The sequence below is a fragment of the Podarcis erhardii genome, assembly GCF_964252035.2.
Source record: "Podarcis erhardii genome assembly, chromosome: 9".
Classification (NCBI taxonomy): domain Eukaryota; kingdom Metazoa; phylum Chordata; class Lepidosauria; order Squamata; family Lacertidae; genus Podarcis; species Podarcis erhardii.
In genome coordinates, this window is record NC_138512.1 from 52,383,408 (window position 1) to 52,408,574 (window position 25,167).

General features: G+C 42.2%; 1 protein-coding gene across 1 annotated transcript in view; it reads right to left on the minus strand.

Annotated features, from left to right (window-relative positions):
- Positions 1-14,969, minus strand: part of USP53 (ubiquitin specific peptidase 53) — a 29,782-nt gene extending 14,813 nt beyond the window's left edge. The window contains exons 1-7 of the mRNA XM_081876697.1: positions 14,831-14,969; positions 7,572-8,197; positions 5,128-5,220; positions 4,212-4,346; positions 3,617-3,730; positions 3,454-3,536; positions 1,242-1,347 (exon numbers count right to left, since the gene is read on the minus strand). Coding sequence (XP_081732823.1) covers positions 1,242-1,347; positions 3,454-3,536; positions 3,617-3,730; positions 4,212-4,346; positions 5,128-5,220; positions 7,572-7,715 — 675 coding nt within the window. The 5' untranslated portion in view covers positions 7,716-8,197; positions 14,831-14,969. The remainder of the gene's footprint in view (positions 1-1,241; positions 1,348-3,453; positions 3,537-3,616; positions 3,731-4,211; positions 4,347-5,127; positions 5,221-7,571; positions 8,198-14,830) is intronic.
- Between the last annotated feature and the right edge of the window lie 10,198 nt (positions 14,970-25,167).

Here is a 25,167-nt window from a genome sequence, read left to right on the forward strand (position 1 = left end):
ACTGTATGCACTCTAAACAATAAGCACACTGTCCTGCCCCATATATAGAACCAAATAAGGTACACCAATTTTAAAAAATGGATGTCCAAAGCGACTTGCTTCCTTTGAGAGCCAGAGGAAAATAAGCGGTGGTCCTCATTCACACATCCAAGAGGCAGTTTCCTATCTTCCCGAGGACCTTGTCCATGCCCTACTTGCCTCCTACACTCAAGCCTTCTTCAGGTACTCATAGACACATGGCAGTAACCCAATGAAAGAGAAGAGCATGGCAGTATGTGCTCATGGTGACCAATCTCAAAAACTGCTTGTGGATTAAGAGCATGTATGCAGCAGGGTGGCCTACTGAATGCATGTGGGGTGTCCCTGTGAGATGGAACTCCAAGCAGGCTACGTGTGTTTGGTGCAGTGAGCTGCTGCAGACATGCCCCCAACCCAAAGAGAACCTTTGGGAAGAGGCGAGACTTGAAGACCAATAAAATGGATTACCAACAGAACAGGCAGGGAGAGACTGAAATAGACTTAAAGGCCTCCGACGTGAGAAATCCGGGCTAGGGATCTTAGAAGAGGACAGTTATTTTGGAAGGGACAGATACCTGGGCAGGGAGGGAAGGGGAAAAGTAGAATTTAAAATTTTATGATTTTTGGGTTTTTTATAATGTTGATTCATATTTTAATATAAGAAAGGGAAATTTTTGGTATAAGAATCTTGATTGATCTTAGAATAAGGATCTAATGTATATAAGCAAAGGATTATTGAATTGGGCCTAACAAAAAGAATCAAATTTAAACATAATAAGAATAGGATTGGGGAAGGAAATAAGAACTTGCTGAATTTAATATGGAAATTGGGATGTATGGGGGGGTGGGGGGAAGTCAGGGAAAGAGGGTTAAGAAAGTAAGGATATGAAATCATTTATGTCTGTGTGTGTGTTGTTATAAAATGTGAAAATCCAATAAATTAAAAAAAAAAAAAAAGAGAACCTTTGGGAAGAATCTGCACAAGTGGAGGGCAAATGTGTGCATTCCCATTCTCCTCCTTCATGGGATTATCAGCACATGTTTTTTAACATCTAAAGAAGGCTTCAGAATGTGGTAATCCAAGGCAGTTTTACAATGTTAGTCTAAATTAAAAATAAATCAATGAGAAAGAAACAGACCAAATTCCCTTTCCAGTTATGGAATGTTCAGCTTCATCACTTTTATGAATTTAGCTCAAACAGAAACATTTTTTGTTTACTCACAGGACAGCTCCTGAAGTCATCAGTAGTATTTGCAGTCTGAAGCAGTTCTGCAAACATTTCAGGCTTGAGCCGCTCATGTCTTTCCAACATTCTATCAACTTCATTGCTGCAGAAAAGAAGAAGTAAATTTTAAACTTAGCATATAATACTATAGTAGCAAACAGCTATTTTCCGCTATTTGGCCCATGTACTATACAACAAATATGGGTGTTTTAGAACTCTAAAATCTTAATCTATGCAGAGAATGAAGAATCAGACAGAGGAATAAAGGAAAAGGAATAAGGGAATTATATAACCATTACTATTTTGCACCCTAATTTCTTTTGAAGGATTTCAAAAATCAATAATATTTGAGAAATGCATTCCAGAGTAATATCAGAGTAAAACAACTCAAATACACTGCAGGTCATGGACTCATTAATAAATAGTTTAAATCCGTATGCTATGCATTCAGTATTGGTATACATCACTGTAAACCAGCCGTTTTATTTCTGGAAGGGGCCATTTATGACATAGTCTAAAAACTCATAAATGTGATGAAGTGTATGGATAAAAGATTATGCTTTAAAAACATAATCATATGTTTTGTAATATTCCCCTGGTTAAAAATATTTTGATAGAGACTCTCCTCCCTGAAAGAGAGGGGAGTGGTTGTGGGCGGGAGCCTGAACACCGCCCCTAGCAGGGGGTGTAGCCCCCTGCCTCCAGCTCACCTGGCTGGCGCTCACGCCCCCCCCCCGGTGGCCGTCCAACCAGGTGCCGTGGGGGGGGGGGCGTGTCCAGCAGCCTTGATGCTGCAGCGTCAGCCTCTCCCCAGCCTCATTTCTCTTCGTCGTCCTGTGCGAGTCAGGAGTCATCGTAGGGAAGAGCTCAGCCACGAGGTTTGGAGTCGGGGGGGGGGGTGTTTGCGTGTGTGGAGGCTGTCTGGTTCCTGGCTTGCCTTTTAAATTTAGGAGGCTTGCGTGCGCTCATTGCTTTACTGCTTTTAAAAACCTACGCACCCAAGTTTGCCTCATAGAAGCAGAACTACAGCCTAAACTGACTGGAAGTTACTCTACCTGGTAGGGCAAGAGCCAGGACTGAAATTGAACATTTGGTCCCAAGAGAGGGGGTTCCTTTGTTGCCTGCTCACCAAGTGCTAAAACCGTCCAGAGCACTCACCTCCCGATCCTGCTTTACTCAGCAAGGTGTGAGACTGGGTGAGAGAAAGGCAAATAAACTGTCCCTAGTGTTAATTTAAAAGAAAGGGGGGGGGGACCTAGCAGGAGTTAAGTAAACTCCTAGCAGGAGTTAAGGAAACAGTCGTGTCTTTAAGTAGCTCCTGCCATGGAACATATGTCAATTCCAATCTTGCTTCCTGTCTTCCCAGTGGGATTCAATTCCTACCAGTCCAAATTGATGCCCTGCTCTTGAGGGTGAAAGAAAAGAGCTGATTCAATGGCCTGGTTCCTACAGAACACTGAGCCATAGTTTAGGGCTACATGAACTTCCCTGCAGAAGTCTTGTGGTCAAGCATGCTGCTTCCCCTCTCCTCCTCTAGCAAGTGCCAGAAGGAAGAGATCAAAAGCATCTGCTACCTGATTTAAACTTATAATCTGTTGCTATGTCCAAACTAGGTTAAGAACTATGTTTTATTAGAATGAGCCAGAATCAGATAGATGGTGTGAAATGTTACTGCAGAAGAAGGGTAGATGTAAGATATGTTGAATATGTGTATTTTCAAACATGACCCAATTCCACTGCTTCCTCAAATGTCATTGAATCCTTAACTCTTGCAGAACGGTCATCTCTCTTGTTTCTCTGTTTTATTGTGTTATGATGTATTGAGGATATTTCAAATAAATAAATAAATAAACAGTGATTTAACTTTTGGTACAACACAGGAAAAAGGAATAATATTAATGTCTATTGAAGTTAAAACACCATATAGCCTGTAACTGTAGCAGTGTCCTAGGAAGGCTAGCTACATACATGTTTGATCCTCACGTAACAGGTGTTATGGAAATCTGTACAAAAAATGTGTATCCCTGGGAGTTAGTGAATTTTTAAAGCATTATTCAGTTTATCAACAGGGTATTGAACACATCCACCTCCATTCTATTCTCCACTATTCCTTGGAATTCCCAGTTCTCATACTATGAGAATCTGGAAATAAAAAGAACAAAATGAAAGAGGTCTGGGGTAGAATAAAGGAGAAAACAAGGCCTCTTACCATAGAGCTGTTGTTGAAATGTAACGCACAAATTCTGTGAAAGGCAAAGGATCTGAAGATGCCCCACAACTGCGACATACACACTACAAATAAAAAAAGTTTTAATTTTTGTAACTTTGGAAACTTTAAGAGCACTAAATTCAACAACAAACACAAATCTTACCTGTTCATATAATGTCATAGCAAACTTCTGATGGGAAATGCAGGATTTAGACGTACACATATCTGTTTCACTGCTTGGCACTATGTGATAGTGAATTCTCTCAAGGATGTTTTCCTAAACAAAGGAATGCATTGATTCATTTAATAGATTTATATTCTGCGTTCCCACCATTCAGACTCCCTATAATGCTACGCCAGACTCCCATGCTGAAGGTCCAGAACCCTCCCAGATACCCTCATGATGGTGAAGCAAAGCACAAGGCACATTGTTTCTTCACTTGTTATGAATTACAGTTCCACTTAACTCCAGGTAATGGACAGTAAACAATGTCTCCAACAATAATTGTATTAAATATATACCATAATTATTCTTCTCAAGTCCGCCTTTTTAAAAAAGGCTATAGAACTTTAGTGTCCAAAATATTTAGATTCCTTTTAATTTATTCTCATCCTAAACCCCAGTGACACCAAAAACCTAAAGGTTAAGATGCTTCAGTGAGAGATGTGAATATGGCTCTTGTATCCAAACTAACCACATCACTGCCACAAAGTATCAAAGACAAATTTTAAAGAAAAGCATAATATCAAGCTCTTACAAAACATTCTGCTGCATCATCCATGAAACCAAGTTGAAATCGCTGTTCATCTTTAAAGCTTTCAGCCAAGGCATGCCTCATATTATTTGATGGGAGCGCTTTTTCTCGACTGTGCTGGAACTGTGCAAATATAGTCTGAAAGTCAACAGTACCATTAATTAATACTTCTAAATAGCCGGTTTTTAAATAGGCTAGCATACTCCAATGGTTTCTTCATCTAGGAGACAATTCAGTGAAGTCTGATGTATTGAACACAGTGCAATACCAAATACTTCTTCTTCTAGTAGAGAAAAAACTTATTACCTGCCCTCTCTATTGGGCCATGTTTCCCATTTTCAGCACAACTACACCTTGAAGAAAATAAATGGGATTTGCAATGAGACATTGCCCTAGGGCGGTAGAAACCCTTGCACTGCTGAAGGGAATGTAAGCACCCTCTGAATCAGAAACTATCAATCTAATCTAACAACCTGCTTCCCTCTATGTCTAATCAGTAATCTCCAGAAAACCCAAATGCAGTGCATGAGGACATTAACCCAATTCCACAGTTGCTCCCCAGCAGCTGGTATACTGAGCATGCAAGTTCCATGCAACAATGACAAGTGGGACCGGCAACACAATATTTCAGTATATCCTCAAAGAAGTGTTCATGCTCAGATTTCTAGTAGTCACTGCTCTCCCTCTCAAGGATGTGCTATTAGGGATTTAAAGAGACTCTTCTGTCCCCTCTTTCCCAGTTTTCTAATCCATATTCCATTGCTGTAATTACAACAGTATACAAAATACTTAAGTGGCAGCAATTATAGCTGTTAACAAATGCTCCTTTACAAAAACAAGTTTTGAATCATGTTTCCCTTGCCTTGAATTAGAATTTCAAAATCTCTTTATGAACTGGATACTGTGATTCTAAACTTACCTTTAAAGCACAGAATATGCAGGCATCACCCTGACAAACATGTCCTGATAGACCTCTTAAACTTCGCCGAAATATGTCAAGTTGCCATAAAACCTAAGATGAGGAGGCAGAAAATAAAAGCTTCAATTTCTTCAATAACATATTTGTCCACATATATAGTTGAAGGCCTACAATAAACTGATCTTTCATTACAGTACTGATACACTATGACAACATGGAGTACTAGACCCCAGATCCTGCGATCCTCATCTGAGTCCCTTCTTTATCTGCTTCCTCTGTGGGACGTTCAGAGGGCTGCAACACAAGAATGGGCCTTTTCTGCGGTGACTCCCCTCTTGTGGAATGCTCTCCCCAGGGAATTTCACCTGGCACCTTCATTACATATCTTTAGGCATAAGGCAAAACATTGCTCTTCTCCCAGGTCTTTGGCTAATTAAACAATCTATGGCCTTTTAAACTGTGGGGAGTATGGTATTGTTTTTGTTTGTTATTATAGTATGTATTTTTGTAAACCAGCCTGTGATCTTTGTATGATGGACGGTAAAATGAATGAATGATGGTTCAGAGCAGGGATGGGGAGAACCTGTAGTCCTCCAGATGTTGCTGGACTACAATTCCCATCATTCATGACCACTGATCATGCTGCCAAGGGATGCTGGGAGTTGTAGGCTCATCATCTCTGGTTTAGAAATAGGATCCTTTTAGTTGTGCCATTAGATTCGCTGAAAAAAAATTAAGTTATGCATATGCAAATTCAAACTACTACATGTTAGAAGGGAGAAAATTTGGAAGATCAAAAACTAAGAAGTATTAGAATTTTCACTGAAATACTGTAGCTACTTTCCCCCATAGAGCTGTTTTCAGTGGCTGAGATGACCAGCTATGGTTCAATTTAAACAGTGGTTTGTCTCTAATACAGCAATTCTAACTGCTGAAAACATCAAATCAAGCTTTGTCTGCACATGTAATTCTCTCCATGAACAAATCCCAAATCCTTCTATCCTATCTTACTCTTTTTGAACGAATACTAGAAAGAAGGGATACAATGTCAAAGTGCAAAGACATTTAAAGTAGGACTATGAAGAAAACCTAATGCCAGCATGGCCCTATTTAAATGCATATATAGCAGTGCATATTCACTCCAAACACATCGGTTACAAGTTATCCTTTAACTTCATTTAATGTGCATTCTAAAATGCTCTCAATTTACTTCTGATGGTAATTTATGTTCACATATTCTTGAATCTTTTGTAACTGTGTGTGTGGCATTAATAGGTTAGTAAAAGAAACCTATTAAAGGCTTTTCAAAGGAATTATTTTCTTCCTACTTAAGCAAAGCTTGATAACACCCATGTTGAAATGCTGATCAATTAAAGGGAAAGTTTTCCAATTATGAGTGATGTATTCAAGTCTGCAGTCCTACTTTGATTAAGTGGTACCTCTTGGCCAAGGAAGATAACCACTACTTCATCAACCTCTGAAAACACAGTGTCAAATTTGTTTAAATACATGTGGGTAAGCTCCCGTTGCTCTGTCCCCAGCTTCTGCCAACCAAGCAGTTCGAAACCACACCAGTGCAAGTACACAAATAGGTACCGCTGTGGTGGGAAGGTAAACGGCATTTCCATGTCTTCTACCAAAAATGATTAAATGACAAACATTGATAATATGTGCATACTAAAGCAAAATGTAATTCAGCACAACTAAGATAAAATTCAGTTGCAGCTTAACATGTATTTTCTATGGAATACAAATGACCACAATATTATGAAGTCCTACAAATTCAGCATAAGTAGAATAAGAGCCTGTTCATACAAACAAGCAGCAATTATCAGACATGCTAGCCACCATTCAAGGGAAAATGGCAGCCCTTTCTGGAAAATACACCAGCTCAATAATGGGAAGCCACTGTGGTCATTTGATAGCCTTGTGGGTGTTTTTTAAAAAAGTTTCAAATTACATGAGTTATTTGTTGGCCTGAATTGCTTAGCAAATACATTGGGAGACTCAAGGTTAGGAACAGTTAGATTAGCATATATATGCTTCATAGAAACATTGGTTTCAAGAGTCTATAAATTATATACAGTAGACTTCAATTTGCTGCTGGATGTTGGATTCTTGTGGACTCACCTCCTCACCACAGTCACTATTGCCAATTCACTTGCATCCCCTCCTTCTGGAGCCAAACTGTACAAAAGGCAAGGCAAGGAAAATGGAGGCTGTTGCTCCTTCTCATTCTTGTCACCATGTACAATCTTGGAAGATACATAGTGAATGGTGGCGGGGGCGGGGAGAATGCATTTTAAAGATATTAATAGCCAGCTTTCAATATAACTTATGAAGCTTGTAGGCTTAATCTGATTGGACACTATGTGAAATACGATGCTGGACTAAATAGGTCTTTGAGCTGTGTTTTATTGCATTAAATATGAGGAGTTCCTTACCTGTACAGCACTATTAAGAAAGCAACTGTTTTGTCCTGGTTCATTTAGCAAGCCCTTGGTAGGCGCCAAAGACATCACACTTCCGGGTTGATATACTTTCCCAAGGTTTCCTCCAGGTTTCCTCAAGAACTTTACCCATGCCATTATTTAGGAAACAGTGTTTATAAAATAAGGCTGAAGGATTCCAAGCAAAGCAAACCTAGTCCTGGCAATTGCCTTTAAGTTACGGCATTGTGTTCAGAAGTCCAAGTCTTCAGATTGCATTAAGTCAATATCGCATCTGCTCTTTTTATTTTAAAAAATAAAGATAAAATAAAATGTGAAAAACTTTGTTCTGATGAGTAGATCATGTAATATTATGATGATAAGCCATACAAATACTTATGGACAATCTTTATAGCATTTCACCTTTTCTTCTTCTTTAATATTAGTGCAAATGACTCTTTGGAAGATAATTTGTAAATACTATGGCAGCTTTATATTGAAAAAAACCAGGAATTCTTAGCTAGTTTTAGCTATAATCAGTCTTTTTGCAGGTTGGTTCTTTCTCTTCGTTTTAAGAAATAAATCACATTTCTTCCTGTGGTTTGCAAAAGTAGTTCCGTGTATCTGTCTTCTTTCAAAATCTGTAAGGAGAAAGGGAGAGGGAATCTGAAATTAGCAAAAGAGTTGAAGTACACAGCTGACAGCAGCAAAGACAGAACATAGATGGATACACAGGGCTTCTCTCTATTCCAGCTATTTAGTTGGGATGAAGAGATGGGTTGTAAGAGCTGAAGAGAGAGATGGTAAGTGGATTTAATGACTTCAGTTTCCAAGACCATTTCACCATTTGGAATGAGTGATCCTAGGAATCTGTCAGAAGAACATACAGATGATGCAACATGCATTTCACCTAAACATTTGCCTATGGAACCTTGGTATAAAGCATCTACCAAGTATAATACATCTACCAACTGATTAAAAAACTTCCTAAAATCATCACTTCACATTTAACTACTGTCAACCACTACAAAAAGAGAAGGTTAGCTAATCAAGGCATGTCTTAAGCTGACCATGTTGAACTCAATCATAGAAAAGTAGAATTGGAAGGGTCACCTAGTCCAACCCCCTGCAGTGTATGAATCATTCGCCCAACATGGGTCTCAATGTGGGGAATGTAGTTATGATAATGGAACAGAAAGCTTTTTTTCTATGGACCCTTGAATTAACTTCTCTTAAGATCCAGCTGTTAGCTTTCCTTTCCAATTCTAGGTTTTTATATATTGATAGCATAACATATGAAGTCCTTGGGGCACAAATACCTGTTGGCAGCCAACTCAATGTGCTTTTGGATGAAACTCACTACCTAGACCCATTTCATTCTGTGCCTAGGTTTGGTTTTACACTGAAACAGCTTTAGCTAATGATCACTGCCAGGAGTTGGAATGCAACCCTGCTCGTCTCCTCCTTGCTCCCACAGTGACCTTTAATAAAATAAAATAACACAGGCTTTGTGGATTGGGGGTAGAAGGCATAGATATAGGGTGGCTCCAACCTATCTACAGGGTTAGCTTCAGAAGATGGCATGGGGGGCTCCTCAGCCCCCATGCCAGTTGTGCTGTGGGATCCCACAATGTTCTATTCTATCAATCTTTTTAACATCTATATCAGAGATGGAGAATCTGTGGCCCTCAAAATATTGCTGGATTACAACTCCCAACATCTCTGACCACTTGCCATGCTGGCTGGAATTGATGGGAGCTGGACTCCAATATCTAGAGGACCACAGGATCCCATCTCTGATCTATATGAAGCCACTGACTGGGTGGTGGCATTAGGAGAATTTGGGTGAGGCAACATCAGTAAGCTAATAATATTCAGCTCTACTTCTCTTGCCATTGAATCAGGTGAGACTGACCAATGTTTGGACTTGGTATTGGGCTGGATGAGGATCAAGAAACTGAGGCTAAATCCCTGTAAGTCTGAGGTCACATGCACCAGTGTTCTTGTGTTCAGACTCTGGGAGTGCAGACTGTTCTAGATGAAGCTGTACTCAACAAAGCAGATGTATTGTGTAGCAATGTCCCTTGATCAAGCTCTGTCATTTGAGGCCCAGGTGGCCTTTTTCCAGCTTTAGCTGGTTCAGCAGCTATGACTGCTCTTGGATGGGGATGGTCTGCCCATGATCATCCATGCTCTTGAAATATCCTGACTGGATTACTATTAGCTGTCTTTTTAGAGCTACAATACAATCAAAAGGATACACAGGTAATGTGTAAATCCAGAAGACAAAATAAAAACATTAGATAGTTGACTTCTGAGAAAAGATATTTGTAGTACTGAATGCGTATAACTACAGATAAAGGTTGTACAAAAAGAGAATAACGTTACTTTGAACCAAGCCAACATTTTATGTACTTTTCCACCAGCTGTACAGAACTCTTTGTACTCATGCAATGGTATCATTTAAACTGCACTTCTTGTAGCAACTTGTTATTTCAGTTCCAGAGGTACTAGCACTAAATTTTAACAGCTAAGGTATGCTCAAAGAGCTTATATACATTTCCACATAAATTGGAATACATCTACATACCCAAAATGTCACATGAATGAAACATCCGAAGCAACTTGGTAGAAGCCCAGCATTTCAATATATTTCCAAACACTAAATCCACCTTATGTGAGTAACGCATTAGGTTTATCTCCCTATCCAACCTCTTAGACATTTTCTGAACCGCTCCACATTTTTTGTGTTTCTAGACCCAGATTCAAACAACAGACTGACATTTTTTCTTTGTGTGAGAGGTTATTGAAATAATATGTTTATGGTATTAACCAAAATTAGAGAAAACAAACATGAAAATATTCATTTCATCATTTGATGCTAGGCACCATGGGTGGTCTAAAAACAAAACACTGTCTGTTCTCAGAGAACCAATAATTATTACAAAAATGCTGACAAATGTATGCAGGCTAGTCTCAAAAGAACTTTCTTTTTGGCTGACTTAAAATACTGTTAGGAGTGGTAGCAAATACGAGATACGTTTATCAGCACAAAGCTGTAAGGAATATTAACCCATGTGCAACATTCAGCATAAGTCCAGAATAATTTGTCCTATGAACAGAAACTGCAAGTGGCTTTTTAACACCCAGAATCCCCATGTCAAAAAGGGTATCAGAGCTGTGAAAGTTGGCAACTCCAATGATCAAGGGGCTGAGATACTTTCCCTAACAACCGAAAGGCTGGGGCTTTTTAGTTCAGAAGAGGGAACATCATGATAGAAGTTAAGAATGTTGTAGAGAAAGCAGAGAAATGCTTCTCCTTTTCTCATACTATTGACACTCAGGCAAATTAAATACGGTAGATTCACAATAGTCAAAAGGAAGTACTACTTCACACATGATGCATAAACTTATGGAATTTCCTGCCACAAAATATAAATGATAGTCACTTGCTTAGACACATTAATGGAAGGTTTGTTTACCAACAGTTTGTTTATCAACCATAAATATCCATGATCAGTGGCCACACACCTTGGCTGTGGGAGAACTGTTGTTATCATGCCCTTTTTGTGCACTTTCAGGAAACTCCAGGATGACGACTTTGGAAAATAGGATGCCAGACCAGATAGGCCTTTGGTCTGATCCAGTACAGGTCTTATGTACTTAGCTAATAGTGGCAGGCCATTTGTAATACCTGCTGATTTAAACAGAGTTCCTGACATCATTCCCACTGTATCAGCCATTACCACCACTATTCTTCCATGATAAAGCAGCCACAACATGCAGCATTGTCTGACTCACTTCTCCCAGCAAGAACAATAAAAAGTACAGCAACTTCCATTTAATGAAGTTAAAATATGACCATATTTAATAAATATATTTCTTGACATAGTGCACTTTTTAGTTTGAAGGAGAGCTATCTCTTCCCCAAAACCCTTTAGATTTCATAGGACCTAGGATAAGACAGGGCCCTTCCTGTTGAACCTGAAACATCTACTGAATATGTTCTTATTCCAGCAGGTATTTTAAGTAATTTCTTATTTTATTGTTTAACTGATTTAATCTTTATTGTATTCAATCTGATCCGCACCGCTCGGAGACAATTGTGATTTTAAATAAATACATACTCAGAAATTGCTTCTGACCCCCCAACAATCTACCTTTAGTGGAATTCTACTCTTGTTTGAACCTTTGTGGGGGGGTATGATCTTAGTTCTTCCCCCTCCTGGATAAACAGTCCCTTATGCAAATGGAATGAGCTTCTCCCCCCCCCCCACCACCACCACAGAAAATATACTTTTTTGAGTGGTGCACATTGTTTAAATATTCAGTTTTGCATGACTGTGCTAAACTAGTGGTAGTGCATCCCTCTTGCAACTAATGATCTAGAGTTATTTCGTTTTATAGCTGAAGGTCCTATGTTATACCTAAAAGGCAAAAAAAATAAAATACTTTTACCCATTTTAAAATTTCAACCCTCTACTCTCCAGAAAGCCAGTTGAAATAAAAACAAGTTCTACACTGCTTCCTCAATATGCTCATATTTCCATTCTGAGAAGTTTCCTTGGGAAGAGTATTTCATAGTTTCATATTGCAAAATGGTATACTATAACACTATAAGCCCATTCACCTAGCACAGGCATAAGCAAACTCGGCCCTCTATATGTTTTGGGACTACAACTCCCATCATCCCTAGCTAACAGGACCAGTGGTCAGGGATGATGGGAGTTGTAGTCCCAAAACATCTGGAGGGCCAAGTTTGCCTATGCATGCACTGGCAAACTAAATCTTAGAAGACTTATAAAGAACTTCTATGTCACGAGACTTGTGAATTTAACATCAAGATTCCAGTAATAATCTTTTCATACAATGCGCAGGGGTGGAACCATGTCCTGAATACATGAAGTCAGTTTTCAGGAAGGTGGAAATATTTACAAAAATAAATAAACGGGAAAGTTTTGAAAACATCAAATAACTATGGCTTGAGAGTTTCCATTTCTTACTCTGCAAGGCATTTGACAGATTACTGAAACAATGCCTGAATCTGATTTTTTGAATCTAGTTTGAAACGCTTCCAAGATTTATAGCCATTTAACATTACTGGCAAATACTGCAATTTGATCTGCTTTATTCAGTTCAAAGTATGAATTATATTCACTTAAGACAATTGCTACAATATTTTTTTACTATTTGATTTTTCAATGGGTTTCTTCAGAAATGCTGTCTCCCCCAGCCTGCAAGCAAAGATGAGTGCCGCACCCCACAGTCGAATTCGACTGGACTTAACCGTCCAGGGGTCCTTTACCTTTATTACCTTTACTGCATTAAAAGAATTAACACATTGGGTATTGAAGCTCGGAGGAGCAAATACTACTGTGCTCAATTGGACCTCTTTTCAGAAAGGTACTTCTGTTCACTCAAGGGTGAAGGGCTCCAATTTCTGTTAATTCTCCCCACCCCCACTGCAGCCACCTGTGCTGCACTACTTGTTTCTATGAAGTGTGACTTTGGGCAAGAAATATATCCCACCCAACAAACAAGCTAATACTGCACTATCCATTCAATGCATACTGCAAGTATTTATTCATCCAAATACTGTGTTATTACCAAAGTTCCCTGGGTGGCTCTTTCACAAAAGCATTAATATGGTATCTGAAAAACTTCACAGAAAACAAAGTATCAGTTCTACTGCTCAGTGAAGAAAACTGTAAATGCCTAATAGTTATGTCACCCTTTCATTTCATAAGCAGTACAGCAAGCCACACATAAACTGCCTATAAACTTCAAGAGCCGTTTCCTTACTTAATGCCAATCACTGAGCATGTGTGTAACATCCAGGTTAAAAATTAACACTTATGTTAACACTTTTGAAGCTAGCCACATTAACAAAATGAAGTTTCATTGATGTAGCATGTTCATGAACATAAATACTCAGAATTAGGGTATCCCAAGTATTTTATGCAAAGCACAAAAATATTTTTTAAAAGAATATAGCATGTCATTTGCGGGTCTTTTTCATGCAAGAAGATCAACAAACTCAAATTAGAGAAGACACAGGATTAAAACAGGGACAAAATCTGCTGGAAACTGACTAACACATACCCAAGAATGGGAAATCAGATACTGTAGTGGATACTATGCAGATCCTATTCACACAGGTTTCAATGATCTGGAAAGGTTAAATTTAGCAAAACCTTGTCTGATGCAACGGCAGTCAAAACAATGGCCCAGTGCATAGACCAGTCTCTCAACCCCGGAGCATTCCTCGCCCTAAACACACTTTCCAGTCACAAGCATGCTGATTACTTGCTTCTGCATTCGATGTAATAATATCTGCTGAAATTAACCATGGAGGGGGCTTTTAGGAGAAGAGGGGAAAAAAATCAGAAACCGCACCACACGCTGTGGGTGAGCGGCAGCATGTAAACACTTAAGGAAGGCTCCGGATTCAAGAGCAAGGTATGGGCGGAGAGTTGTCATAAGCCCAGCCATTTCAACAGCCAATAAACAGATACGGCTGGAGCAGAAAGCGTGAAGTAGTAAACAAGGAGGAAGAGAGTTTTATTATTATTTTTTAAAGGGTTAAAAAAAAACGGCTCGAAGGGCTCGACAAACAGAAGGAAAAATATACAGCGGGGAGGAGAGGAACAGGTTCTTCTTGTTGTTTTAAAGGCGATGGTGGACGAGAAAGAAAGGCTTTTCACCAAGGAGACCCTACCCTCAACTCCCCCGCCCACCCCGCGATGGGCCCTGCGTGAGAATGCGAGGGGTGGTGGTGGCAGCAGAGGCGTGTCGTGTCTGGGGTCCCGTCCCCCCCCCCCGCACAAGAAGCCGGCCAGCTCGACCACCAGACATGCCGGGCCAAATCCGAGGGGGCAGCAACGGGCTGGCCCGTGAGGGGGCAAACTCAGCTCACACCCGCCGCCGCCGCCGCCGCCGCCTCAGGCACCTGCCGCCGGAGGAAAAACTTTCCGTGCCAGGAAGTTCCAGGCTGGAGGGAGGAGGGTGAGGGTGTGTGTGGACGTGGAAGGGAGAGAAGCTGGCCAAGGGCCCCGCTCCCTCCCGCCCCCCCCCCCAGTTCTCAACCGACCGGCTTTTCGAAAGGCCAGCCGTTGGCCACCTCGCTTCCCTTCCCCTCCTCCTCCCTAGTCGTGCTCCTCACTCGCTCTCTCTCCCCGCGTCTGAGGCGCCGCTTCCCCCTCATGGGAGCGCCCCCCCGCACCCCACTCCACGGCCACCTCAGCAACACCGCCGCGTCCCCTGAGGGACCTCACCTCCTCCGGTGCGACGCCGCCGCCACGCCAGTCGCTTCTCCCCATCCCGAGCGCGGGCTCCTCCGTCCGGCAGGCGAGCAGACTATGCCGCAGGCAGGGCTCCTTCCCCCGCCCACCACCACCAGCACCAGGCGGTGGCCCCGCCCCCTCGCTCCCTTGCCGCTCCCCCCCCCCTCCCCGCTGAGTAACTTTCTTCTTTCCCGCTTGGAGCGGCGACGCTCGAGCGCCCTCGCTGAGAGAAGGTGGGGGTAGAGAGAGGGACAGAACCTGAGGAGGCGGGAGGAGGAAAGAGAAGCGGCAGGGCGGGAGTTCTCGCGGGCTGCGCGCTCGCGCACGGGCAGGCCGGGCGCGCGCAGCAGTAGCAGCAGCTGAGTGGCGTGGGCGGGGCAAGTAGTCGGGGCAGTCTGGAGCGAGTTCCTGCTCATTCCGATGACTTCAGACGCTGAGGGAGAAGTGGGAAAGGGGAGGGGGGGAGAGAGAGCGCGCGCGGGGAAAATGCCGGCTTCCGATTGGGCAAAGGAAAGGGAGGCCGTAGGGAAACCAAGGCTGGGAGTGATTGGAAGTGCGAGGGCGTGACGTCACCCCAGGAGCATCCAACCCAAGCTCAGGGTTTTGCCCACTCCCCCTCCTTTAATCAATCAATCAATCAACCCCAGAGCCTGGGACGGCGGTGGCGAGGGAGGTTGGCCGCGCGCGGGATTCCGGTTCAGTTCATCCTGCGGGCTGCGCGACCCAGAGTGCTGATGAAGGATGCTGGGAAGAAGCCGAAGGTAGAGCTGTCAGCAAGCTGCGGAACTGGAACTGGCAGCCTGCTGGATCATTATTTACCCAGTCTCAGCATCCTGTTCTCACAGTGGCCAACCAGGTGCCTGTACAAACCCTGCAAGCTGGAACTGAGCTGAACAGCACTCTGTGCCCACTCACAGTCCCCGATAACTAGTATTGAGACACGTAATTTCCCTGATAGTGGAGGTAGAACATAGCCATGGTGGCAAGTGCCCATTGATAAGGGGCAGGGCATTTGCCATCAAGCAGCTCCGCTTTTCTTTCTTGCAGAAATCTAATGGATGGAACAACGCTGAAAACATGTAAATAACCCCATAAAAGACCCTGATGTTGGGAAAGATGGAGGGCACAAGGAGAAGGGGATGACAGAGGACGAGATGGTTGGACAGTGTTCTCGAAGCTACCAGCATGAACTGTGGGAGGCAGTGGAAGACAGGAGTGCCTGGTGTGCTCTGGTCCATGGGGTCATGGAGAGTCAGACACGACTAAACGACTAAACAAAAACATACCCTTATTATTTTTATTCCGTCACACACACCGCGTTCATATCCTACTCTAGGGCTGGCAGCAGAGGCTGGTATTGGTGAGGCACCAGTACTTTGGAAAGGTCCACTGGTACCCACCCCTGACAAGCCGCCGCTGCCACCACCACCATCAGGGGGATCCCCAGAGAAGTGTGAATCCTGCTTGGATGTTGTGACAAGACATGTCACAGTGGCAGCAGTAGCTCCTAACACCCATGCAGGGAAGCAGGCAACTCTCCAAAGAAGTGGCTTTTCTGTCTGCAGTCAGTAGCAATAGGAAATAGGCTGGGCACTGTTGCTTAGAAGGAGTGAGCAGGCAAGGTGAGACTGATCTTTGGGCAAGTGATGGAGGTTAAGAGCAGCCATTGCCTCCACTTCATCACCATCTCCCTCTGGGCAGCACAGAGGACAGGGTTTTGCTTCTAGCATCTCTACTGTCAGGTATCCTCAAGGAGCAGCTTCATAGGCTCCCTCTGGGAAGGCTAGGCCTGTTTCACCCACTTCCAGCGGCCATGCCATCTAGCACAATGCTCCTCAACCTTGGGTCTCCAGGTGTTGGACTAGAATTCCCATCATGTCCAGCCAGCTTGGCCAGTGGTCAGGGATGATGGGAACTGCAGTCTAACAACATCTGGAGACCCATGATTGAAGAACACTCAGACAGAAAAAGTGAAGGTAGCACCAGATGCTTCTTGCCTGCTCAGGTCAGCAAGCTGTGGAGGTAGTTGCTGATTTGGTCATCTCCCTCTGGGTGGTGTGTTGGGAGGATTAGACCTCTCCAGGGAAGCTAGGAGAAGTGTTCACCAGGGGATTATTGCTGAGAGCTTCCCAAACCATGGAACCTGCTTTGCCTTGTCTTGTGCTTGGTCCCCTCTTCTTACCTCACCTAGTATCCCTTTGTCCTCCCCTGCCTAGCATATTTGCCATCTCTCTTCCACTTGTCTCCCTATGTGCTCTCCCTCTCCCCCTCCTTTTCTTGTCCTTTTCTGTGAAGCTGGGAGCAAGTCCGCCCAGGAGAGTCATGTTTCCATGAATCCTGGCCCCTGGTTGAGGTTTGTGTAACTCAGTGATGAAGAAAACGTATGCTCATCCTCATATCCTGCTGCAACAACATGGAATGTTCATAAGCATTACAGTGGCTAAGGGAATGAAACTGTGAGCTGTTCATGTGAAAAAGATCATAGGCCCCAGGGGAAGGAAGTGTTGTGGAAGAGATCCAAGGAGAGGAGGATTCCAGGCATAAGGAACCCAGACATGGAGTTCATTGAGGGAGTGCAGAGTAGCCTAGGGCTATGAGTCAGAAACCGGAGGGAAGAGTAAGTAGAGGAGACAGTGGCCACTGAAAAGACAGGCAAGCAAATTAACCTAGGTATTGAAAGGAGAGGTTAATAAGAATGGGAAATCTTGGGGCTTAAGAAAGGTGAGAAAATGTATTCTGTTGCCTGAAGTATGATGTGAGATGGGGGCGGGGGATGGGGATGGGACAGAAGGGTTGAAAAAGCATGGAGGAGGACTATGAACCAATGGCTGATGCAAGCAGTCATGACTGATGTGAGACTGGGCCACGAGACAGGGAATTGAGGGAAAGGAATGGCCAGCATGAATCTGGAAAAAGGAGAGACAAAGGTCTGATGCAAGATTTCACAAAGGGCTTAGGAACTGGAGGGACTAAATATTATTGGAAGGAAGGACATGGACAAACAAGGAAGGTATGGAGGCTCAGGAACTGTGGGGCTATATCATTGCCATGAAAACTCTTGTTATGTTTGGGTTTTCCTGACATTGGAAAGAGATGACATTGTGCAGTAGGGGTAAAAGCTATTGTGAATTTGTCCCGCGTTGGAATTTGTTGGGAGCAATGTGATGGCGATGGCAGAAACTTCAGATTGGGTGGGGCGATTAGGCAGTCACAATTTTGTTGTTTTACTACACTGCTTTGACCTTTCAGCAATAGCAGAAAACAAGTTTATTCCGTGTTCCATTTTGTCACTGTTCTCATCATCATGTGGACAAAGCATGTGGACAAGTTGCATGGAGAAGCTGCATGGCAGTTGTATGGGTCATATTTGGGGAACAGTCTCTTCTGCAGCTGCTAAAATGCCCTCTCTCACTTCTGGATTCCTAGATCCACTTTGAGGCTTCTTGGTTCATTTGAATTTGTAGCCTGCCGTTCACTATAAGGTCTCAGGGCAGTTTATGGACATTTCCAGAACACAATTTAAGTACCAGTAATTAAAAATAAGTTCAAAACAGTATTTTAAAAGGGGTTACAAAACAGAAGCGGGTACTCCATATCACTAAGCTGTATCCAAAGGTTTGGGCAAAAAGGTGCATCTTGACCTGTCAATGGAATTGTACAGTGACAGGGCCAGGTGCATCTTGGACAATAGAGCTGTTCATTCACTGAGGGCCACCACCAAAAAGGCCCTTGCTTATGCTGCCGCCCTTTAAACCTCAGAGGTTGGTGATAGTACCAGGAGGACCCCACCTGCAGATCTTTACAACTGGGCAGGTCTATGTGGTAGGACAGGGTCCTTCAGATACCTGGGTTAGACTCAATACTCATGTTGTTCCTGCAGTTTTTTTCTAGTTTATACTGCTACCACAAGTAGCTCCAGACCACACGGGAGGAGTTCGCAATGTTGTTATTCTGCATCTCGGCATCATCCTTTGGGCTACTGGCATGGGCTTCTCCTGAGTGGTCCTGGGTTTCTTGTGCTACCTGCAAGCACAGTAGGGAGCAGCGCTGCTGTGATTTCACATTCCTACTACAACATAAATAGTGTGCCTTAGATCAGACTACAGCTCCCATCATCTCTCACCACTGGGCATACTGGCTGAGCTGATGGAGTCCAACAACATCTAGAAGACCACAAGTTCCCAATCTCTGCTTTAAATGGATAAATGACTCCTGGCTGACATAGCTTGCAAGAAAAAGGCTAGATAAAAAAACATGTTTGAAAAATAGATATGTTGAAAAGGGTTAGACAGAAGTGTGGGGAAATAGAGATTAGTAGTGTGAGGCACCTTTAATGCCTAAAATGTAACTTTCCTCAAGATATCAGATTAGAAAAGCATAATTTTGTAAAAATAAGAACAAGGTTTGAGAAGCAATACAAAGGACAGTGTGCATCTTATAACCATACCTACCTACATTCTTAGATTTTCAAATTAAAGACAGATTTGATTTTGAATGGAAGGTCATTTTTTAAAATGAATTTACATTTTATTCAATCCAGCCATTGGGAATTGTTTAGTTGTACTACTCACCAGACAGTTTTCTTTAATTCAGTGGAAGTATATGCGCTTAATTTTTTAAAATTTCTGATTTCCTGTTGTTTTCTCTTTGAGATGCCTAATAATGTTGCAGATAAATTCACTATGCAATCTATATTGGTTCAGTTCTAACTTAGTTGGCCTAAGCAGAATAGCCTCTTCACAAAGACATGAACTCTCCAAGGCAATGTTTTCTGGCCTTTTCACTTTTTCTTGCTTGGTAGCCAATATCCTAAGAGAAATAGCTGGAGCATGTCAGCAAATTTGTAAGGATGACGCAAGCAACGAAAAGATCAGTTACTTACCCTCTAACACTGATTATGTTTTTTTAGGAACACACTTTTCATAATACAGTGTCCAGTTCTAGCATTGCTATGTCATGTGGTGAGATTATTGCAGTTTTCACAGTAGGGAACATTAGGAAGTTTACAAACAAGTGCTCCTTAAATTGTGGGAGGCTTGTTTGTGTCATTGAATTAGAAACTGGATTACTGAGGAAATGAGACGGCTTTTTACAAGGCACATACAGCTCTATTCCCACCTTTGTTCTTGTTTGTATTAATTTGTGTCTGCCTTCCCCTCTGTTGCTCCAAGCCCAGTATTAACGTTAGTCATGATAAATAAAATAAAGGCACCCTGTTTCATTGGATAGCGAATAGATTTTTTTGCTCTGGCAGGTATGTGCTAGGGATTTTCATAGAACTTACAAAAGAGAACAAATTTGCTTGAGGCAAGTTAAGGGTGAAGGCAATGTGGTTGAAATAAACAAAGCAGCAGCAGCAAGGTTTATTACGTGACTTCTCTGGCTACTGGGAAATGCACAGGAAGGAAAAAACCCAAGAGCGACTGTTTAAAGTATTTACAAGTGTGCCTGAAGCTAAGCTTGTAAGAACTGGAGGATACACACCGGGGGGGGGGGGGGGAGTGTTCTGAAGAAATTTACAAAGTGAGCTGGGAGGCAAAATTTCGGCCTCTGTCATGATGGGTCATACAGCAAGATGATGGCACCCAGTCAGAAAAGATAGGAAAAGAATAAAATCAATAATAGGCACAATACAGCGTGGAATTTATTAAATGGATAGGAAACTCAGCATCTTTCAGCCTGAGGAAGGTTCCAAGTTAGAGGAGAAAATCAGTTCAGAAGACTGGTTCAGGCATAATAACCTTGGACTTATAAACCATGGCTGATCAACCCAGTGGCGTAGCGTGGGGGTGCAGGGGGGGCCGGCCGCACCGGGCGCAACATCTGGGGGGGGCGCGCGCTGGGGGGGGGCATGCTAAAATCATACGGGTTAGGGGGCGCAAATTACTTGCCTTGCCCCGGGTGCTGACAACCCACGCTACGCCACTGGATCAACCCAAGAACAAGCTATATATAGTACCCCTGGGTATTATTTTCTCCCCCTGACCCCCTCCCCCTGAGGGGGTGAGATCTGAGACCATGGCTTGTTTAAATCACATTTTTCTATTACATCCAAGCCAGGAAACTGCTTGAGTCCCAGCTTATGAACCAGGATATGAATCTGGGATTTGATCTTTGTTTCATATCCTGAGTACAGTACTAAAAAGGAATTGAGCCACAGTTTCCCAATTTAGATTTAAAGGTCAACCATGGTTTAAACAAGCCACCATCTCAGCACCAACACTTCAGGTAGCCTGTAGAAATTTGATATAACTAGGGTAAACTGCCTATAAACTGCTTTTCTTGTGAACTGCTTAGAGGTTTAATTACAATCAAGCAGTACATAAATTTTGTTAAATAAATAAAATCTAACTCATCGGCATTAATCTGATTCATCTGCAACTAAAAATAGAATCCTAGACTTTTGTACCCAGAAATAAAGTCCCTATTTCTTCAGGGGAGCTTACTTGCAGGTAAATTGGTACAGGATTACAGCCTAAAATCCTTATTTAGAATTAAGGCTTTATAAGTCATGTAGAAAGCTCCCTCTATTATTGCTTCCTCAGGCCTCAGCCCTAAATGATGACTGATTTTTGTGAGCCACTCAGATATTTTTTTAACTAAAGGCCAGAATATAAATGCCATAAATAAATAACTTCAATTTCTCCTGTGTTGTGAATGATTTTTTGTCTGTGGTAGAGCAAATAACTGGGCTTTTTCTGGGGGCAAAATCTGAGTTTCTGAATGGGACAGATTTAGGAAGTAGCCCATTAAGGAGTGGACAATCCCAAATATCTCATTGACACAACTTCTCCCTTTTAGAGGAGGAAGTGCCAATGTCTCTCTGCTTTTGTTACTCCCCTATTCGGACTGTGTCCTATTAAGGCATATTTGAATGAAATAAAGCACACATTGTATGGAAAGCAATTTTTGTTTATTTTCATAACCACAAATCATAGATTGTAAATAATTGGGACATGAGAAAAGTGCACCCATAATTAGGATTACACTGGTTTACATATTTGATATGGAAAACTCCAGGGTATACCACATTATAAAAGCATTACATAGTATCAGTCCTGCCTTTTCACCCACCTGTGGGAAACTGCATTACCATAGATTAGGAATGGTATCGATAGCCACCTTTTTGTGGTAATATTTTGGTTCTTTTGCTTGGAGTGTAAGAGGATCCAGTTCCCATTAAATTAAGGTCCCCTTGCATTGGGTAACATCCACACCATATACAGTATTTAAAGCATGTGGCTTTCCCCAGAGAATCCTGGGAACTGTAATTGGTTAAGCATGCTGTGAAATGTAACTCTATGAGAAGTAAACTATCGTTCCCAGGATTCCTTCAGGGAAGCCATGGGCTTTAAATGCGCTTAAAGTGTATGGCATGAGTGACTTTCGGAGGGCTTGCTAATACAATGGCTGCCTATTCCCTGTTGATCCAAGTTCAAAGTTTTGTTGTTTACATTTAAAACCCCTAAACAACTTGGGATCAGGATACCTAGTAAACCATCTCCCCTGCTAGAGAGCAATCTAATCATTAAGATATTCCAAGGAAATCCACCAGCAGATTATCACAGGTGACAACACAGAAGCAAGCCTTGGTGGACAGCACCCATCTACTAAAATGCCCTCCCATGAGTAATTCGTGAAGCAGAGGCAGTAATGACCCCCCCCCCTCTCTCTATATATATGTTTACTCTGGCTTTCTGGATGCTTGATTTTTGTTTTATTTTGTACCCTGTGCTATTTGTGATGTGCAGCTGCATTTTGTCTTTATCTGCTTTAAGGAAATGTTATCGAATGTTGCTCTTTATTTATATATTTCTTACATTTCTATCCCACCCTTCCTTCCAAAGGACCTAGGTGGCGGGGGGCAAACATCAGAAAGTTGAAATAATGCAATGATGATGATGATGATTAAATTAAGTAGTGTAAAACTTTCTAAGTAAATAAATAGACCCATGGAATCTCTGTGAGTCTTACTTCTGGGTAAACACGCACAGGATTGAACTCCATAGTCAGTTCAGTTCACTCTTGAAAACTCCACAAATGAGCTTGTTTGCCAGCATGCAGTTGCATCACGGATAGCATGTGTACAATATCAAAGACATGAGAAACTCAGTGCGAGAGCAGGATCAGGGTGGTCACAGTCCTGCATTAAAGAGGGCGGTGAAGGTGACCTATATGAGGAAGACGGTCTGGTCCCAAATGTGATTTGAAAATAATCCTAAGAAGGGAGACTAGGGAAGCCTGGAAGTTGCCCTTTAACTAAGAAGAAGAAGAAGAAGAAGAAGAAGAAGAAGAAGAAGTTTATTTATACCCTGCCCATCTAGCTGGGTTTCCTGGGGAACAGACTGGACACACACACAGCTCACCTGGCCACAGTCTTGTTCACCTCTATGGTGAGATGCATTTCTTTTTAAGTTATAGCAATTATTTTGTATCTATGCATATACATTAACTCATGCAAATTACATACAAATTGGTGGCATCCTTCAGTCTCTTTTTTGTTGGTGATGCATTTCCTCTATTTTGGCGAAAAATAACTGGCCACCTGAAGCATTATCTAGGCACTGCTTTATTATTATTATTATTATTAGCCGCCCATCCTACTGGGTTGACCCAGCCACACTGAACAATCTAGAATGGTTTGTGATGATTGTGGTTTAGACCAAGATGTGGTGAAAAAAATCCCAATCATGGTGAATGCTAGAAGGAAACGAGTCGTTTGCATGCAACTGAAGCAAAAAGCAAATCAGGAACCAGGCTGGAGTACAGTTGGAGGCATCTTGGTCCAGAGAAGCAGAAGCAAGGGACAAATCAAGGCTAGAGGAAATGTAGGAGGCCTGAGCAGCAAGTAGGAGCTGGTGGCTTGTTGCCTAGAGAAAGGATCAAAGGATGAGCTGGGAACCAAGAGAGAGGCTCTGCTCCTCCCTTTGCAATCAGGAGTTGTTATGAGCTAATAGTGCTGGGACTCTCCTCCCATCTGTGGACAGGTTTTCATTCCCCAGTGGCTTAAGAGCTCTTACAAATTGGTGCCTGCTTTATTCTCCAGAGCAGTGTTGGTTCCTGGTGCTCCTTCACAATAAAATTAGAAGTTGAGGTCTGTGAATTTACAGACCATATTTTGTAGCACAGAGGTTCACCTGTACGTGCATCCTCCGTACAAGTAGGGGAAAAGGCGCGTCCCATTCATAACTTTTATGGTGTATTCTCATTTGTTATCCATTGATTCAACATTCTTCCTCCTTCACAAGTTTCACATTCTCTGTTTCACACGAATCACGTAGGTGACCACGTCGTTCACCTGGTGAAGTGGGCTCCTGACCATGAGCAAGCTTACATCACAGTAAATTTGCTCGCCTTTCAGGTGCCGCAAGACTTTGTTGATACTCTTATTATGTCGCCTCTATTGCACCTGGTCCTCGTTTCACTATTGACGCAGCAGCATGCATCACTATCACAGCAAAACTGGTTTTGAAAACACAAGTCTCCTAAAGCATTTCATTTACTTAATCAATGCTTAACTTACAGATGATGTCATTTTTATAAGGCCTGTCACATGTAGATATTACTTGTGCAACTGCATAACTCTGCCAACTGCTGGAGATCCCAGCCATGTGCAGATCCATACACAAATAAGATCTGCATGATGCTATGATGCAAACGACGTCTTTCCTGACACATGGGACCTCAGCGTCTGCAAGCATCTGCAAGAGTATAATGTGAGCATCAACCTGAAGGCTGATGGCAAATTTTGTTTTAAAGTGCACTTTCAAAATTGATCTTACGTACACAAAAAGTTATTAAAGCTGCAAACATTCACAATTGGCTTAATCAAATTAAACTTATATTAAAATGCAACTTTACACTGTTTTGGGAACAACATGCAAAGGTTTTATTGTCTCTAATATACATTTTTAAAAGATTCAATTACCGTATTTTTTGCTCTATAAGACTCACTTTTTCCCTCCTAAAAAGTAAGGGGAAATGTGTGTGCGTCTTATGGAGCGAATGCAGGCTGCACAGCTATCACAGAAGCCAGAACAGCAAGAGGGATTGCTGCTTTCACTGCGCAGCGATCCCTCTTGCTGTTCTGGCTTCTGAGATTCATAATATTTTTTTCTCTCGTTTTCCTTCTCCAAAAACTAGGTGCATCTTGTGGTCTGGTGCGTCTTATAGAGCGAAAAATACTGTAACTATTCCTTCATGCAAAATATGTTACTTTCTGATTAAGGAATTAGCATTGTTCTTTGATATATATTCCCTTATTTTACTTTAAACATGATCTAGTGCTTTTTTGGTAAAATTTCAGTCCATTCTTGTATCATTCACAG